This window comes from Perca flavescens, chromosome 5 (genome assembly GCF_004354835.1).
Source record: "Perca flavescens isolate YP-PL-M2 chromosome 5, PFLA_1.0, whole genome shotgun sequence".
Lineage (NCBI taxonomy): Eukaryota > Metazoa > Chordata > Actinopteri > Perciformes > Percidae > Perca > Perca flavescens.
Window position 1 is genome coordinate 4,315,092 of NC_041335.1, and position 20,202 is coordinate 4,335,293.

The window sequence follows — 20,202 nt, forward strand, 5'->3', positions numbered from 1 at the left end:
ATGCAGTTTGTTTCATTAAAGCTGCACTCATCAATGCAAGAGGCAGCTCTTTTCAGCCAAATTACTGTACAATACCTGCCCAACAAACAGCAGACTGATAAAATGTATCCCTCAGGAGTTTGTGACAAAGTCAGAGCTAAACGGAGAGTGAAATTTGCACGTTAATATGTCGGGCAGCCAGAAACACGACTCCAAAGGACCGCTAACATTGCTCTGTGTCAGCAGACACATTCTGGTAATATGTCAGAATTGTATCACTGCAAGCACTCAGCACTACTTTAAATATACTTTTGACTGATCAGTAGTACATTGGTTACCTAAAAACCTTCCTAACTATATTTGGTGGTGATGATGGTATTATCTAGTAGTGTGTTAGTTTTCCATACATTTCCCTTCCTCAAAAACGTACCATTTGTGAGGGAAATGGAGCTGAAAATCATAAAATTCAGATATTTGATATTACCACAAAATATTGGAAAGTTCAAAACAACTAGGCTCGATAAATCCACATTTGTTATACCCTTAAGTCCATAATACAGACCATATGGATGGGAATGACTGTGTGAATGTGTGTGTGTGTGTGTGTGTGTGCATGCATGCGTGCAAAAGGACATTGCCATTATCTAGCCCTCTTACGGCCATCAGGAAGATGTGATAGTCCGTTGCGGCAGCAGTTTAACAGAGTGACAGATAACAGCACGTCTGTCAACTGTCAGCTTTGCAGATGAGTGGCAGAGGCAGGAAAAAGCTCATTCCTTCCCATCACTGTGACGCGCCGCAATCACGAGTGTATCTGCAGGTCACACAAAGAAGCTCAGGAATGAAGGGCAGTTGCGTAGTGGGATTAGGGTTCAGGTGAACAGAACAGAATAGTTCTTCGAATCTGTTGAGGAGCCAGTGTGAGTCATTACTAATCTCATCAGAAAACATCCTCTTGTGCCTCTTGTGCCCAGATAACACATTTCAGACACATTGTCATCTTACCAGAAGAGGAAATACACACAGAACAACGCGGGGGTTGTGATTGTTACTTTGTTGAATGAACATGACTGATTATTTTGTACTCATGAGCTACTAGAAATGTCCTCCAGACTCAGTCTCTTTCATCCTTGATCATTAAGGCCTCACACCTCATTGCGTTTCAATTTCATTTCGACAAGTGTTGTCTAATAGATATATCCTGTTACATTCAACGACATCAACAGAGCCGTGGTGTAGTTTGTCAAAAGAAAAAGAAATGGTCAATGGAGCCTAGATGCAGCTTGCAGACCTCCACCATTTACAAAGCAAATAAACAAATGAAGATATCAAGCCTGGAGCACCCACCCAGACAAAATAGCGCTTCCACAAGGAAGAGGCTACAGGACAGTGTTTACAAAATCCTCATTAAGGAAGTTGTGAGATAACACGCTCATGTGCATCACACAGAGTTGAAGGCACGCACGTGCACACACACACGCACGCAGGCACACACACATACACACACACAGCAAAGAGACCATAAGCACTGAGCAATGCAGAGCCCACCATATCATAGATAAGGGACAGAAAGAGCTGGAAAGAAGAGAGCAGAGAGAGAGAGAGACTGACAGAGGAGAGGACACAACACAAAACAGAGATGACTCGGATGGACAAAGACAAGCTTCGGCCACCCTGTCACCGGAACTGCAGCCCAGTTGCACAGGACATCAAAAGGTGTGCATGAGAATAAATGCTGTGAGATCTGGAAGAGAGCAGCAGGGACACACACTCCTGAAGAAAGGCTCACTGGTCAGAGCAAGGGTCAACAACTCTCCTGTCTACTGCCAGAGATCCTGCAACAACTTTCTTTGCCAACACAGGAACTGACCACAATTTCAATTAACCTTTGGATTAAGGCGTTCAGAGATCACAGTCATTTTGTCTTGCTGTTGCATCAGCCCATCCATACTGTAGACAACCCTATAGGGCATACATTAGAAAGCTGCAGATTGTTTTTTCCCATGGCGAGCATTTGGGTCTCTAAACTGGGAACCATCTGCAGCTCCAAGACTTTGCTCTTGCTGTTTCCTATCCTGCTGCTCCAGGGGCTCTGTGGACACAGCAGCCCAATCTCCAACACCCATCAGAGATATCGCCCCGCTCCGGGGCTGGGAGACGGGCACGGAGGGGTAGTGGATCCGTCACTGCTGGAGCAGGACAACAACATGAACATGCAGAGCCTGCTGGAGAGCCTGAAGGAACAGTTTCTACGGACTTTCAACCTGTCTGGCTTGAGTTCTCCTCCCCTGCCTCCTGGAAGCACACGAGAAGAGCCACCTGAGTACATGATGGAGCTCTACAACCGTTTCGCTAATGACCGCACGGCAATGCCCAACGCCAACATCATCCGCAGCTTCAAAAATGAAGGTAGAGATCCTCTGCTCCATACGATGATGCCCCTGTTGTACACAACTACCGGTTCTTTCTTCTGCTGCCATGTTATTGAATATTTTTATACATTTGTCATTTAAACATTATTTGTATTTTCTTCATCACCCTGTGGTCTGCAAGGTCAAATGATATTAGTCAAGACACTGAGAACAAAGGTCTTCTTGTAAACATGTACAGTGCTTAAGTAGACTGTAGCTAAAGTATGTACGAACCAAATGTTTAAATCCACGCCTTAGTCATGAGCCTGTTCCTTTTTACTTCTCTGTGCAAAGCAATTTTCATATGAACATTTGTTCAATAAGTTTATTTAGGGTTAAGTGCATAGCACCTTTTCAGACAAAGTGAAAAAGTTATTCATAAAAAAAAAAAAAAAAAAAGACCCAATAACAGTAAAAAAAAGAACAATGGCAATACAAATAAAGACCACAGATCATAATGCAATAGGAAGTGCGCGCCACAGTGTCGGAGCCACCACTTTAAAGAAACATCCTTGCAATACAGCTTGGAACAGCTTGCAATAAAATTAAGATAATAGTTTTCCAACTAAGGATGACATTGAGGATAAAATCTTCAATAGGGTTAGATTTGGGTTAAAACTATTTAAAATTTTAAAATCAAGGTAAAGGTTCCCTAAGGTGCTGCCTGGGTTAGGTTTGGTTTGGTTTCAATAGAGTTAGGTTAGGTTTGGGTTAAAACATTATTGTTAGGGTTAGGCTATGTTACAGAAGTCAGTTTAAAACATCATTAAAAAGGACTATACAAAATATTTCAAATGACAAATAGTTAAACTAACAAATAGTTAAACGTTGACCATTTATTTCTCTTCTCCAGATTCATCTCCCAGTATTGTTGGTGTTGGAGGAGTGAGGCGTCACCCACTCCTCTTTAATGTGTCAGTCCCCCATCATGAACGCATCACAGCGGCCGAGCTTCGCCTCTACACCCTTGTCCAGACTGACCGCCACCTCTACGCTGGTGTCGACCGCAAGGTCACTATCTACGAGGTGGAATCGCGTGTCGGAGATGAGAACGTGACTGCTGAGAACCCTGTGAGAGGCGATGGATTCAGAGGGAGAGGAGAGCAGTTAGAGCTGGTGGAGTTGGCTTCCCGCCAGGTCTACGGCACTGATAACGGCTGGCAGGCCTTTGACCTCACTGCTGCTGTTCAACGCTGGCGCAAATCTCACCATGGGACCACGCACCGGTTGGAAGTGCACATTGCCAGCATTGCTAATGAAGATAATGTTCAAGGTATCACAGAGGAAAACAAAGACAGGAATCCACCTGAAGGGGACATGAAGATCGACACCAGCCCTGAGGAAAAACACAAACCCCTGCTGATTGTTTTCTCTGATGACCAAAGTAGTGATCACCGTAATGACAAGCGCGAGCTGAACGAGATGATTGACCACGAAACCTCTAACATGATTCTCCAGGACGACTTAGGGATGGGCCTGAATGGTCTGTGGGGGGAGCCGGGGAGGGACAGGGAGGAGGGAGATGAAGAAATAGAGCCGGATGAAGAGGACCTCATCCAAATGCGCTCCAATCTGATCTACGACACAGCATCCCGCATTCGTCGCAATGCCAAGGGAAACCACTGCAAGAAACAATCTATGTTCGTAGAGTTCAAGGACATTGGATGGGACAGTTGGATCCTGGCACCCACTGGTTACGATGCCTTTGAGTGCACTGGCATTTGTTCTTTCCCGCTGACGAAGCATGTCACACCCACCAAGCATGCCATTGTCCAGACATTGATCAACATCAACAGTCCTCAGAAGGCATCACAAGCCTGTTGTGTGCCTACAAAGCTGGACCCCATCTCCCTGCTGTACTTGGATGACACAGGCGTGGTCACCTACAAGTACAAGTTTGAAGGCATGGTAGTAGCTGAGTGTGGCTGCAGATAGTCCATGCTTTAAAGGAGTTTAACCGTTAATAAAGTCTTACAATAAGAGGAAAGACACAGAACTAACAGTAAGCTGAGAAAGGAGGTTAGCCAGGACTGTCTTCAACAAAGGGACAGTTGTTGGAATCTCTGGAAGGGTTTACTGAGATTGGAAGTGCACATTCACTATTCATGAAACTATGTGCGCGCCAAATGAATGATTGTGGACATATATATGTTTTAAACAGCAAAACAGAAACAACAAGTACTTCATCTAAAGGCATGAATATCAGTTCCCATTATTCGGACAGTGGAAAGCCAGTGTGCTGCAGATCTACAGTCAATGTGTCGCCAATAGTGATGTCAAGGTGTGCCCTTATACCCACAGGAATTAAAAGGACCAAACCAAGCACATCCTACAGTGTATACGGCCTGGTGGGAACCAGTGGGAACCAGTGGGAACCAGCTGTCCCACCCCCCACCCCTTTCCTTCCCTCTGACATCTGTCTTCCTCTCCACTTATCTCTGGCCTCCCCACTCGTTGCAAACACTAATCAGCACTTCATGTGTCCTGGCGCAGTGAAATGACCCCGGTGAGGCAACCTGACAAGACATGAACTCTCCAGGCCCACCTCCTGCAGCCTCCTGATACGTACTGTAGGCGCTGTTCAGCGGTCCTAGTAGAAGGGTTATCTATCCCAATCCTGTTACCCACTTCACATGCCTCTTTTCCACTCCCCCGAGCTACAGTGATAGCAAGGTGTGGGAGGTTTAGAAACATGTATATCACCACTCAAGCTTGGAGAACTGGACGGCATTCTGGGCATCTCTTGAGGAGGTGGGATGGGGGAGTGCGACAGGAAAAGGGGGCAACGGTTGTCCACATTCCTAGGCAACAAACAATCTTAACCAGCTCAACTCGCTGACATAGCACCATGTGCCCCAACTTATCTCCTCAGTTGAGTCCATAACGTTTGTAGTAAAAATGGCCGTTTTGGACAGTTATTATCTGATGGCCAAACTCAAGAGTGGACATTCCCTTTATGGATACGATGTTTCTTTGTTTAATAGCCTTTTAATACCTCTGCTGCTTGTGTCAAATAAAAGACTATTTATTGTTCTAATTTATTGATTTTTACAACAGAGTAGATAACTATATGTACATTTGTAAGTTACTTAGTGTAGAGCAGGTTTTGTATCCATGACAATGCATTTGCAGCATAAAATGAATTCTGTTGGGATGAGAAATCGTAACAATTTCTAAAACATAAAGAACAATTACTTAACAATGAATTAATTGCTGACCCTTACTGTTTCAGAAAGTTTACACACTATCAAAATGTTGTTAGGATTATCTCGTATCAAGATGGAAGTGAATATTTGGAGCTAAAATGCCACACTGATGTTGTTCACAGTTTATTGTACATGATCCTTTTTCTACATTACAATTATCAATCAAAGCATCTTAGTCTGTCAACTTTCCTTTCCATTATTTTAGGAAGAAGCTGCTAGACCAATGATATGCTGACATTCAGATCATTTAGTCCAACAGTATCAGCTCATAGGTCATGGTTCATTCATGACACACAAACAAAGAACCATGGGAAACTGAGTGGAAGGCCGGCTAATGAACAAAATGGATGGCCCACACTGCTCACACTGACAGGTAGCAGATGCAGACAGCTGTGATGGAAAACCTGTTTGTGAAGAGAAAATGTGAACAAAAAAACAAAGATCTGGAGTCCAGTATCTATTTCTGTTCTCACTAATTTCTCTATGAATGAATAAACTAAATCGCAAGAGCATTGTGTTGTTCCTTTCAAGTACCAACGCATATTGGTGATAAATAAAGTACACAGATCAGAGTAATGAAATGTGTCAAAATTTCTATTGTATCTTTGTTGTTAAGAATGTGTCACACTAATGTTGTAAGGTGATATGTCTGTGCTCTATTTGGCTAAATTCCACAGCTACAGCAGCAGAATTGAGGTCAAGAATGAAAATCAAACACTAAGATACAGACAGGCATAACCAGGATATGGCTAGTAATGTAAAGAATGGACTGTGGCAGGCAGGTGAGTATTGTATAGTGGTAAATGCCAGGCTACTTGACAAACTGGTTAAAGATACAGTTTGACATTTTGGGAAGTAGGCCTATGCTTACTCGTTTTTCCCCCCCAAGAGATAGATAAGAAAATTGATATCGCTCTCATGTCTGAATGCTAAATAATGTAGCGAACCTGAATGACTAACATGGGAAAGAAGAAGCCTGCGAAGACACACGTTAGCCAGCGTCACCATCAGTTATAAGCCAGCAACCAGCATATTTGTTGTTTTGGGCACTTTTTCAACCCCGTCATTAGCCTGTATGCTAGTCTTATAATACCTGGTTGTCCAGTTAAACTTCAGCCACCATGTCCACTTTATTCAGTTAGCTAGCATATGTGCGGCAGAGCTGCGAGCGCTACAATATAACTACAGCCAGAAGCCAGTTTAGCTTAGCATAAAGACTGGACTCAGGGGCAACAAGATTGATCTACCACCACCACCACCTTCCTAGAGTCATGTCATCACTGTGACTTTTTACTATTGGACAGAGCCAGGCTAGCTTTTCCTCCTGTTCCTAGCCTTTATGCTACACTAAGCTACATTTCCCATCTATATGTAGCCAAACAGTGTGTGTCGTAACTAAAATTGCAGTTCCACAAACTTGTTATATTACTAATGTTGGCTGTTCAGAGCTTCCTGAATTAAAGTGTTTGGCAACAGCCCACTAATGGCAAGTGCAATGAGATGTTTCAGAAGGAAAACAAGTCACTGACTGACCTCTCATTTAAGAGCCGAGCAGAAGTCGTCTAAAAATGGTTACAGACCAGAGGGCAAGAACCTCAGCCTGTTACTGTGACAACAGAAGGTCTTGGCTATATAAAGCTCACTAATTGAATATTTACAGAATGGTGGAAGAAGTATGAATCTGGCCTTTGTCACTGAATGGCAAACCATCAGAAAAGATGATGAAATGGGAAGTCTTTGGTATTTGCTCTGATGATAAGGACTGATGGAGAGTGCTCTGTGCTTTTTCCTCTCTCTTGTTGCTCGATCTGGCAAAATAATTTTAACATCTCTTCTTGTTGTTATGCTGGAGTTTGTGAAGGATTTGGCCTACGTGATTAATTTAGGAGCACACCTCTCAACAAGTAAACAAACTAATTGCTGCCCAATGTACAGACGGTTCAAAGTGCTTCGAAATCCTGTAATGCTCCAGTGGCTGACATCATGACGTTGATGTGTGTCTCGCTGTGAACGTGTGTTTTGGTGAGTGTCATCCAAAGCTGCATGACTCGCCCTGACTCTGACGTGGGGTCTGTAATAGGGCCTGATTGTTTCCGTTTTGGGTCACGTGTTTATCATTCCATCTGTTGGCTACACCACCACCCAGCACTCGTCTCTCGCTCTGTCCTCAAACCCCTTCATTTCCCATGAAAAATACACTTTGCACAACATCACTTTATGACAATATATGCAAAAGTACCTCCAAATGTTCAAACACCTTTTAACAATTTGAATTTGACTCTAATGTTGCGAAATAGCAAAAAGCCCATTGGGCAGAGCCAGAAAATGAAAAACAGATGTCCATGTAGACTGTATGATGACTAGACCAAATCCTCAGAACAATGTGTTCACTTCAACTGTCATTCTTCATTAAAAAGTAATGAATTTCACTTGCCAGAGACTTTAAAAAAATACACAGAGTACAAACATTACTGAGTAGGCTTCTGCGTGAGAAAATGTAATGTAGGCCTATAATGTTGTATTATTCAGGCTGTTCTCTGTAGCCTTCCTGTAATTGATTACCTGCCTAGCTTGACACATTTGCTCGTGGCTCGCGGAAGAAATAAAGGAGACGCCGAAACGATCGTTTCAGGGTTTGGCCTGTCGCGGCCGCTCTGTGCCTGAACACAGCTTGTATGAACAGACAGATAGGATAACATGGACGCTGAAATAAAATTAGCGCTGCGAGGGGCACGGGCACAAGGGGACCACTGGTGTGAATAAAACACTTAAAAACCTCCTTAAAAAAACAAGTTTGGTTATATGCGTCCCGTGAAAAACACAAAGATTTTTCTTTACTTGCGTTTCACCGTGCGAAAGTCGCCTGACGACACCATTTTCTGAACACAGTCATACTGAGAAATAGAGAGAGTTTTGTGGAGTGGATAGTCTTAAAGGTGCAATGTGTAATACTGACAGCTAGTGTTTAAAATAGTTACTGCAGTACAAATTCAAAATACTGGAGAGAGTCGTCTAACCCGCCCCGCCCCCTCCTCCCCAGACTTGAAGTTCATGGAGGTTGCCAGACTGAGACAGCAGCATCCACAACAATGTTGCTGGACCCTAGTCTCACATAGCCAGACATTGCTAACGTTAGATGCTGGCTATATTGACAGTCATAGAAGCCCATGCTCATACGGAGCTCTGGTGGCTACCCAACTGACAGACACACTTTAACGGCTTAGAATTACTATAGGAACTACTAAAACCACAACAACCTCGCCGTCCTCTCCACTCGACGGACAGACACACTTCCTAGGCTTAGAATTACGGTATGAAATTCTAAAAATACCACTACCTTGCCGTCCTCTCCACCTGACTGAACACACTTTATTGGCTTAGAATTACGGCAACAATAGCTAAACACCCTGCAAACTCACGGTCCTCTCCCGATTTACAGCCCACGCTCTCTTGGTTTAAAATAACTCAACATTGTCGGCTACGGCCGCTGAACAGGCTACATGTTGTAAACAGCCGTGGCCCGCTTGCCTGGTCCTCCGGTAACGTTAGCAGGGTTAGCATAGTGGCGTTAGCCAGGACCAGTCGTCGGGATCACTTTACTGGCTGTGTCTGAATTCATTTTTGCGAGTAACCAACTCAGGTACTCTAGCTATATAATTAAATGGGAGTACACAAATGCTGAAATGACATAAAATGCCTGTCCCTTGTAGCCGTGATAACTTAGCTTGAAGCTAATGCTTACCTGTTCAGGAGGAAATTAGCCAACTCGGCATCCTTTTGGGCTCTAAGCTGTCTCCATCTTTCAAATACAACTCCAATATGTACCCGGGTTTGTAACGTCTCTGGTCACGCAACTGTTAGAAACATGCCAGGATTTTTCAGGTCGGGTAGAATTTATCTCCGTTGAGCCCGTTCGTTTGTTTACTGCTTCCATGGCTGTACTAACAGCTGTAGCACATTGGGTTTACATTTTTACAGGTATATCTGTCAAACTGGGCAGTTGATAACAACACACAGGCCAAAACACAAACAGAGGAGAAAACACTGGCATTAGCATTGCTGTCAGAAAAGACAGTATTTCAACTAAGCATGTTTCCTTAATATCTGATGGCGCATTGGGGTCATTTTTGGATTTATTACAGTAAATATATTACATATTGGACCTTTAATTATTTATTTTCCTTTATTTATTTCATTCATTTAAAACAAATGCAACAACAGCATTTAACATGAATGAAAAGGAGCAGAAAGAAGTAAAACTTATAATGTCTGCCCCTTATCAACACAAAATCATTTACAGTTCCAGGTCATTTGAGCTGCCTCATGCAGCCGTCTCTTTTTCTAAGACATCAAAACACAAAATACATCAATAAAGTTGATCTGCTACTCCGCAGTATTATATTTCTGCAACATTGATAATTTAACACACTTCTTAAACACATAAATGGACTTTGAAGTTTTAATTCTACAATCAAGACTGTTCCACAAACTGACTCCTTTGATTGTGACACATTTTTCCTTTACAGCCAATTGGAACCTGGGTTTTGTAAAAACCTCAGTACCTTTTAATTCATATCTACTTTTCCTCTTACAGAATCTATTTTGCAAATTATTTGGTAAACTTTCCAGATGGGCTTTATACATTAGTAACTGTGACACAGACACAATGCGTTATATCGACTCATTTGGCAATGGCTTAAATGTAGGGGACGTTCATTAATATAAAAAAAGTGACGCACTAAAGCTTTAACTAGTCGTTTTGGTGCCTAATCTTAAAGTGCTCTGTAGCTGACTCACAGTAACCTTTTGGTCGGCTACATTTAAATGTAAAGGCCGCTAAACTTGTCACGTGACCAGCCAGCGGTTGCCTAATTTCGTACAATATCGTACAAACCCATCCATGTGAATGCATTGCATTATTACATGTTACAAATCATCAAAAAGACACTTGCTTATTTCTAAAGTTAAGTATGTATATATAAACGTATTATCTCTAACCAAGTATTGCATTTGGCTCAACATGGGGAGCCAAATGTTAAGTGTCATATCTGACTGTGATAAAGTGTAGAAGGCTTGAGCAATCTGGAGCTCTTCGCTATCTTTCTTTCAGGTGAACACGGCATGATAGCCAAAGAAGCGGTAGCTAGAAATCATCTGGCATGACCCATGAATTCTGCAAAAAAAAAAAAAAAAACCTGAGGATGCTGTTGTCCTTGTCGGATTTTAAATGTACTGATGGCAATGTCTCTTCTGTGAAACAAAAAGGCTTCTCATCGCTAAAAACATGTGGTTTGGATTACTCAGTCAAATCCACATGGGACCAGTTTACAGAAAGTCAGAAAGACAGATGGGAGGCCCAGGGAATAAAAAGCACTAACTACAGCAGCACAATAGAAACCAAAAACGTGAGACGGACAACAAAACACAGATTATAAGAAACTTGTATGTACAGAATCTTTACATACATGATCTATATATATACATATATTTTGCAGCCATATTTGATTCAAGCCTGTTAATTAACCCTAAACCCAAACTAAATTATAACTCTTTCGAAAGCCTTGTTCTTAATCTTCAACATCCAACACGGAAATCAGAACAGCCAATTATATTTGTTGTTGTCTACTGAGCTCCAGGTCCGTATTCTGAATTTTTATCTGAATTCTCAGAGTTTTTATCATGTGTAGTCCTTAAATCAGACAAAGTACTTATTGTAGGTGATTTTAATATCAATGTGGACGTTGACAGCAATAGCCTTACTACTACTTTCAACTCATTACTGGATTCAATCGGTTTCAGTCAGAGTGTGCACAAGGCGACGCACTGTTTTAACCACACCCTCGACCTTGTGCTGGCATATGGTATTGAAATTGAGGATTTAATAATATTTCCGCAGAATCTGGTATTATCAGATCATTTTTTAATTACTTTTGAATTCTTGCTACCTGACCATACTAAACCAGATAGCAGCTTCTACACTAGATGCCTATCTGACAGTGCTATAGCTAAATTTAAGGAAAGCATTCCTACAGCATTCCAGTCTATGTCGTGCCTTAACATAACAGAGGACCTCTATGTTAACCTCAGCCCCTCTCAAATTGATACATTTGTAGACGGTGCTACAACTTGCCTACGGACGACCTTAGACTCTGTCGCTCCTCTCACAAAGAAGACGATAAAGCAAAGGAAAATAGCTCCTTGGTATAACTCCCAAACTCGCAAATTAAAACAAATCTCACGAAACCTCGAAAGTAAGTGGCGCTCCACCAAAGTGGAAGAATCCCGTTTGGATTGGCAAGAAAGTCTCAAAACCTATAGGAAGGCCCTAAGAAAAGCCAGATCAGACTATTACTCATCATTAATAGAAGAAAACAAGTACACCTGTTTTCAAAGTTTACATGTATATGGTCCCATATATATATATATATATATATGGTCCCATAAACAAAACAGGCTGTGATTATCTATCAGCATACGTTTCTCTGATCTTAACTATTAGTCAAAATTATTCATAATTTCCAGGGCTTTTTACTCAAATATTAGCGGTCGGGAAATGCAGAGAATCGCAGAGCTATGCTATGCTGCGATTTCCCGGCCGCATCCTGCTGCGTCCTGCTGCATCCGCAGCATCCACCCGTGCTCTGCAGCGCCACGTTACATCCCGCAACGCCCTGCTGTGATGTTCCTATGCACAGAGTAGTCAGGATCCGGTATAGGAGACTGCACTACTCAGTATGACACGATGTGCCCTGCTATGACATGAACTTCCATGATAACCTTCGAAGTCACTGTGACTTCTAATGTGACTGTTATCACCACTGTTCATCACGCCCCCAACCGGCCCGTCAGACACCGCCTACCAAGAGTCTGGGTCTGCCGAGGTTTCTTCCTAAAAGGGAGTTTTTTCTTGCCACTGTCGCAATAGCCACTGCTAATGCTTGCTCTTGAGGGAATTACTGTAATTGTTGGCGTTTGGGAATTTATAGAGTGTGGTCTAGACCTACTCTATCTGTAAAGTGTCTCGAGATAACTTTTGTTATGATTTGATACTATAAATAAAATTGAATTGAATTGAAATGAAATACTCTGAAAACATGGTACACAAACAGTTTTGGCTTAAAAAGGAATGTTCATCTTAAATATTTACATTATTCTTACATTGTGGACAGTTCTACTGAAATATTCAGCTTTTGCACGGATTAAAGGTGCCCTGCCATACAAAACCGTTTTTACTTGCATTTTTTGAAATATGTTAGGTCCATATGTGTTTGTGTTATGTGATGAATGTGAAAATGAACTGCTACCTCCTCTGTCAGCTCTAGCCACTGAAAAGAAATAAGCAGAGAAATCCGGCCAATCACAAAAGCTGGTCAGTCTGACATCATGTTGCCTGAGCTCATCCTTTTAACTACACTCATGATCAGCATTGATTAAAACCAATCTGCCATGTATTATCTGCCTTACGCCTACACAAATATATATTCATCCAAAAACACTCCCATGTCACAAGGGCAAATCAGTTGCACATTATTTCGAGCATTTGTTCATTGTTTGAGTGTCCTGATTTATTGTGTCATCCCCACGCTCTCCTCATCTTGTGCTGCATTTATGATACAGAACAGCTGTACAAATGAGCGCTAAAATGCCATTGGTTTTCACATTGTAAATACTTGACCTGAACATGATGCTTGTCCATAAACTTTGTGAATTCTGAGATCATTGACAAGGAAACAGGGTGTCTAGTCTTGTTAAGGGAATTACACAGATTTCAGTCACTTGAATTATAAATTGCACTTTGTAATCACGACTCTCAAAATGTCTTAATACTGTAGGGTGTGTGACTGAAATGGCAATGGTCGGGTCGATTTGCTGTAAACTGTGGGATGACGTAACCCTCACAAAGTGTGTGTAGGGTTGCAACCAACGATTATTTTCTCTATCGAGTCATCTGCCGATCATTTTCTCGATTAATCGTAGAACTTAAAGATGTCAGAAAATAGCAAAAAATGTCCATTCCAGTTTTTCAAAGTCCAAGGGGATGTCTTTAAATGTTTTTGTTTATTCAGTCCAAGATATTCAGTTTAATATGATTAAAAAAAAACAGAAAAAAGCAGGAAATCTCAATATCTGAGAGGCTGAAAACAAGCGTTTTCTGTGCGTATGAAAAGATGATGAGCAACAACCAAAATTTACAGAAAATATCCTTCATTGCATCGTGACAGCTTTGCTGGAACCTGAGCAATCCTCAGTTTGACATATCAGGCTTTTCCCTAGCATTTTACGGCCTAGGTGCAGCACCCAAGCCGTATTGGGCACCACCTGAGCCAAATGAATGTACCTAAATGACTTTTCTCAGATCTAATGATCGTAGTTGGTGGTGTTCTCCGTCTGTTTTGCACATAAATGAAGCATGACGTATAAACTATCACCCAATTCTGTGTTACATCTTCTTAGCCAACTTATTACTGTTAATTTTACACTTATTTTTGTATTTAATGGTGAAAAAGCCTAATTCATATTAAATTATACCTAATATTTGAGTAAAAAGCCCTGGAAATTATGAATAATTTTGACTAATAGTTAAGATCAGAGAAACGTATGCTGATAGATAATCACAGCCTGTTTTGTTTATGGGACCATATATATATATATATATATATATATATATATATGGGACCATATACATGTAAACTTTGAAAACAGGTCAAATTTGACCCGAGGACAACAGGAGGGTTAAGCTCTTAGAGTGCTAGTTATTACCTGCTCTAGCTTTTCCAAGGTTTTAGACACAGATATGAAAATGATGATGCTCCCAAAAAATGTAAGTCTTCAACAAGCCTAGGGAAGACAGTGCATATGTGCAACAGTTTTTTGTCACTCCGGATGTGAACGCTTCACCGGAGCACGGAATGTGCCAAAGAGGAGGTCCCAGTGGGTGAAGTAGGGGGCGTAGTTGACGCTGAGGAGAGTATGGTGGGCTTGGTGGCAGGGGGCTCCTCCCAGACCGGGCAGCAGCCTATGCAGAGCCAGGGGCAGGTCATAGCCGCAGTGGGCCTCCACCGCCAGCCAGCTGTTGATGAGGTGGAAGAAGGCTTCGCTCAGCGGGTGGCAGCCCAGCACCCAGGCGCTGCTCAGAGCCAGCAGCAGCAGAGACAGCAGCTCGCCCGAGTTACTGTCCTGGGCAGCCAGAGCAAAGGGGATGTGGTGCCGGTGGTGCAGCTGGTGGATGTTGCGGTAGAGCCAGGGAAACCTGATGTGAAACACACAAACAGATGTTTACATTCCCTCGGTTATGGATAATCACTGCAATCTGTCATTCGGTTATCATGTCTATGATTCTGTATTTGGACATTGCTGCTTGTCGTTGTCGTGTGTGTTGTGTATGTCAATTGTTCTTTTATACACCACCTTAGTGTTTCTTTGTACAGCACTTAAACACAGCTTAAGCTGTGTTTAAATGGGGGCTGTGGAAATAAACTTTACTTACTCACTTACAAGATTCCCAGAATGGGATAATGTCAGTGTTTACTAAAAGTGAAACCAAAAACAAAAATAAGCAGTGAGACATATTGTTGGCAAACTGAAGCTAAATAAAAACTAAAGTCACAATCTAAAATGATATTGCCTGGTTTAAAAAAACTAAAATATAATAAATACAAATAAAAATGTATGTAAATTAATTTCTGTTTTAGTCTTTTAGCTATATCACTACCTAAAAAAGGAGACAACATGAATTTTCGTCAACTCTCATGACATTAAAACACAGAAATTGAACAGACTTGACATTTCAAGAGATGGCGCTGTGCCACAAATGCTTTACATCAGACACTTAAGAACTGTTTAGGATTAAAGGAGAGCTATTATATACTGTTTTCAGGTTTATACTTGTATTTTGTGCTTCTACTGGAACATGTTTTCATGCTTTAATGTGTAAGAAACACTATTTAGTGGGAATGCTGTTCAACAGCATTCCAACTATTGTTATCCTGTTCTTTATTAGTGGGAATGCTGTTCAAAAGCATTCCAACTATTGTTATCCTGTTCTTTACTTGTGGGAATGCTGTTCAAAAGCATTCCAACTATTGTTATCCTGTTCTTTATTAGTGGGAATGCTGTTCAAAAGCATTCCAACTATTGTTATCCTGTTCTTTATTTTTAGTGGGAATGCTGTTCAACAGCATTCCAACTATTACTATCCTGTTCTTTATTAGTGGGAATGCTGTTCAACAGCATTCCAACTATTACTATCCTGTTCTTTATTAGTGGGAATGCTGTTCAACAGCATTCCAACTATTGTTATCCTGTTCTTTATTGGGGGAATGCTACAGGAAATTGCTGTCTTTATAAGAGAAGATGCCAGACTTTTGTGCAGCCTACGGATGCTCCAATCACTGGAGTCTCAAAACGAGAGAGATATGACAATATTATGATGATATTTGGGATAATCGTTAGTTACTTAGCTAGTGGATGTATGTACAATACAGGTCCTGTTACACAGGAACAGAGGGGCTATGACATAATGGTATTACAAGATTGTTGTTGACCCAAGGCTTTTTAGAAGTTTGTTTACACAATCGCTGAATGTTTCTTTTGGACACCTTTTTATAGCTAGTTTAGTGTGGTTGTCTTATTCAAAAGTACATAAATGCATACATGCACACATGCATACATACAATTACCCCAAACATATGATAATTTAGGTGTGTATTTTTGTCCTTACCGTTAATGTTGAAAGAAGGAAAAAAGGGTTGGAAATGTTGACAGTAATTTATATATCTGGGTACATTTCTCACGTTTTTAAGGTTTCCCAAAACCGTAAAGATGAGGAGGCAGTGGGAACTTGCCCTAAGAAGGGACGGTTTTGTTCTCTCTGACAGGACACTGCTCTGCAGTGAGCACTTCAGGAGTGAGGACTTTGACAGAACGGGGCAGAATGTCCGGCTTAAAGATGGTGCTGTGCCAACCATTTTCAACTTTCCAGTTCATCTTCAAAGGGTATGTGTATCATTGACCAACAATAATTCAAGGTATATAAGATTGATATATCAATATGTGATTAAATGTCACTTTAGTTTTTGTTACTGCAAGTTATATAATGTGTTGTTTATTACCGCACATTTAAGACACTCAAAACATCTTTACTTAGGTCCTATAGTCTCTAAAAGTAGAACAGGAGCCACAGCCTTCAGCTACCAAGCTCCTCTCCTGTGGAACCAGCTTCCAGTTGTGGTTTGGGAGGCAGAAACCCTCTCCACATTCAAGAGCAGGCTTAAGATGCTCCTATTTCATAAAGCTTATAGTTAGGGTTGGATCAGGTGAGTCCTGAACCATCCCTTAGTTATGCTGCTATAGGTCTGCCATTGCCAGTACTGTTGTTGCTGTGCACCTGTCTGTCTCTCTCTCTCTCTGTCTCTCTCTCTCTCAGCCCAACTGGTCACGACCACCCACTTAGAGCCGAAGGATCTGTCCTAGGTTTCTGCCTTTTAACAGGCAGTTTTTCCTTGCCCTTGTCGCCAAGTGCTTGCTCATGGTGGTTTGGTCTCTGTAAATAATGTTATAAGGAGTTCGGTCTAGACCTGCTCTATTTGAAAAGTGTCCTGAGATAACTTTTATTATGAATTGGCGCTATACAAATAAGCGCTACTGCCAACAGCACAGGGTTTCTCTCTCCCTCTTCTCTTGTGCCGTGAAGCAGGCAGTCAGCCGGCACACAACCACTAAGCTTTATGCAAATGACAGTCACCAATATGAAAATGAGGGTATGGCGTAATCTAGCGACTTTTAGCAACTTTTGGAGCTTGTGCCCAGCTACTTTCATTAGAAAAGAGTTGGCAACACTGCTGTACAGTCCGTTGCAGTATATAGTGGGACTTTATACCGTGAAAAATCAGCAATAAAGGCTTCTAATACAAATATTACACAACCAGATGTTCCAGGGGGAATGTGATTGGAAATGGGGGTAGTTCCAGTACCGGGGGCGCATTCGCGGAAGGCTTGTATCATGTGGCGACGCCGACAGTTTTGTTGTCATTACTTAGAATTCCTCATGGGGCCATAAGGCGTCAACATTTTACAAAAGCTCAATTTATTAACTAGTAGCATATGTGACAATTTGAGATTCATTTGGCAGAGAGACCTTGATTGTGCAATTGACATGGATACCTGGGAACAGATTATGGATAATAATGGTAAATATAACAAGGAAGCTAGGGGGAAATTGATTCAGTATAAAATATTGCTACTAATATACTACTGGACACCAAATAGGCTTTTCAAAATAGGACTAATAAGTACCAACACATGTTGGAAATGTAAAACAGAGATGGGCACCTTTTTGCATCTCATTTAAGAATGCTCTATCTAAGGAGTCAAACCATTTTGGCATAACATATTGGAATTCTTAGGGACATGGGCAGGAGTAACCATGCCAATATCTCCAAGACTATACTATATTGAGACACTGGAAATCACCCATAAACCCAACAATGCAGGAGTGGAAACTCATCATAAGTGAGACAGCATCATATGAGGTTATGCTGGCTAGGATAAGGGGCCAAGAGCCTGAGACTCTAGGGATTTGGGATTACCTTATGGTCCACCTGACCTCTAACTAGTAGCCTGATTATGGGACTGTAACCGGATTTTTATGCCATCTCTATTTAATTTACTGATATTTTTGTTTGATTGTTTTATTTAGCTAATACTACTGTACTTTCTGTCTGCTAAGCTTGTACATTTTTCACACTCTTTGTGACCAGGATAATTTATGCTTTGGCTGAAATGTTATTTCACTATCTGACGTCTTTGTCTTATTTGTCTTTTGTAAACTGTACCATATGAGCTGTTGTTTGTCATATTTGCAAATCAAAATTTAAACTACAAAAAAAGAATTCCTCATGGGGGACACAGAAACGCACTATAGCTTAAAAGTAGTGCTGTCAAACGATTAAAATATTTAATCACGATTAATCGCATTAATGTCATAGTTAACTCGCAATTAATCGCAATTAATCACACATTTTTATCTATTTTAAATGTCCCTTGATTTCTTTTTGTCCCATTATTTTTTCTCATTTTAATGCTCTTAACAACATGATATGATACTTTTAAAACGGTGCCTGAACCGAAAGATATATATATTTAAAAAAGTAGCACCTTGTTCAATTGTATTTGTCTGTTCAAAAATATAAAACAATAAAAAGTTGATCTAAAAAAAAAAGGAGCACAAAACGGTGAAAACAACCACTGGATGGGAAAAGGGTATTTTACAATTACATTTACAATATATTTAATGTTTTGTTTAAAAAAAAATATGAGAAGTGCCCTTTTTTCACCTGAGCCCCTGGCCCCCAACATGTCTGTACACGTCCCTGCTTGACATGGGTGCAGACAGCTTACCTGTGCATGCAGACGTGCCACATAAAGAAGAGCGTGTCAAACAGCAGTAAACACGCAAAGACTTCCACGAAGAACTGCCAGCAGGATGGAGCCAGCTCCGGCACTGCGGGGCTCCGCACCGTGTGAAACAGCGCGGTGGCGGGGAGGACGGTGGTCAGGTATCGGTACAGCACCCTCCAAAAACAGCCAACCCAGCGGCGGAGAGGCGGCGGCGGACCCGAGCCTGCGGTGATCCTCCACGAGCGGACCCGCCGGCAGACGCTTCCCAGCGCGTCCAGCGCGAGGAAAGGTGCGCAGAGCAGCACGTGGGTCACGAAGCCGTAGAGCGCGGGCAGGTAAGGGGAGAGCAGGACCTCCTCCCGGCCCGCTCTCACGCTCTCCCACAGCCCCTGGAGGAGAGGCGCAGTGCGCACCTCTCCATGCCCTGCGCAGGGCACCCTCATCCCGACTCGCCCCTCACCATCTACCGTCTACTATCTTCTTTTAGCGCGGGTATCACCAATTCTTACAAAAGAATAACATTTTTGCAACAATGCAGCAGTTTGTTTGACAACTGTAACGCTATTATCCTCATGTGAGTTTAAATGCCTTCCCTTTGGATCGACTCCACAATGATCGGTCCTGGATACACTCTCCTAGGCTACATCTTCAGGGGAAAGAAAGGTAAGTTAGGGGTTTTTCCTCCGCTTCTTCCTGGAGGCGAGTGGTGATCAGGTTCCTGCTCAGGTTTTCTCTCTATACGGTGGAAGGGATATAGGAGGAGCCCCGGATCCGATTTGTCCAAATTCTTTTTTTAATGTTGACGCAAGAAATAGGTAAATGTATAATTCCCCTCATGGTCGCATTCAGTTAATTACAAACTACAACCATTTAGCCTTGGCTGAGGGAAACGCAGGGGGTTTCTTGGAGAGGACTGTCACATCAGATGACCATTCTATTCAGTGACGTGGAAGTGATTATTACATTGCTGGCTGCAGATAGTGCTAGTAGAAGAAAATTAATTACCTAACACTTTTAGTCTCATTTAATCCTGATATCCTCGACTGATTAAGTTCTTATTGTTTTACCTGATCAACAACTTTAAGTGCTCTTATTATGCTTTTTGGCTTTTTCCCCTTTCCTTTATTGTGTTATATATCTTTTTTGTGCACGTTATAGGTTTACAAAGTGAAAAAGCCCAAAGTCCCCCCCAAAGGGACTTACCATCT

General features: G+C 41.7%; 2 protein-coding genes across 2 annotated transcripts; one reads left to right on the forward strand and one right to left on the reverse strand.

Annotated features, from left to right (window-relative positions):
* The first annotated feature begins 1,982 nt into the window (after positions 1-1,982).
* On the forward strand, positions 1,983-4,473 carry bmp10 (bone morphogenetic protein 10). Its single transcript, XM_028577643.1, has 2 exons — positions 1,983-2,388; positions 3,244-4,473. Exons 1-2 carry the CDS (start codon positions 1,983-1,985, stop codon positions 4,323-4,325), a joined length of 1,488 nt encoding a protein of 495 aa, XP_028433444.1. The 3' UTR covers positions 4,326-4,473.
* Positions 4,474-14,290: 9,817 nt separating this feature from the next.
* ch25hl3 (cholesterol 25-hydroxylase like 3) lies at positions 14,291-19,437 on the reverse strand. The gene is made up of 2 exons (XM_028577645.1): positions 18,995-19,437; positions 14,291-14,846 (listed from the first exon to the last, which is right to left on the reverse strand). Exons 1-2 carry the CDS (start codon positions 19,435-19,437, stop codon positions 14,471-14,473), a joined length of 819 nt encoding a protein of 272 aa, XP_028433446.1. The 3' UTR covers positions 14,291-14,470.
* Positions 19,438-20,202: the final 765 nt, after the last annotated feature.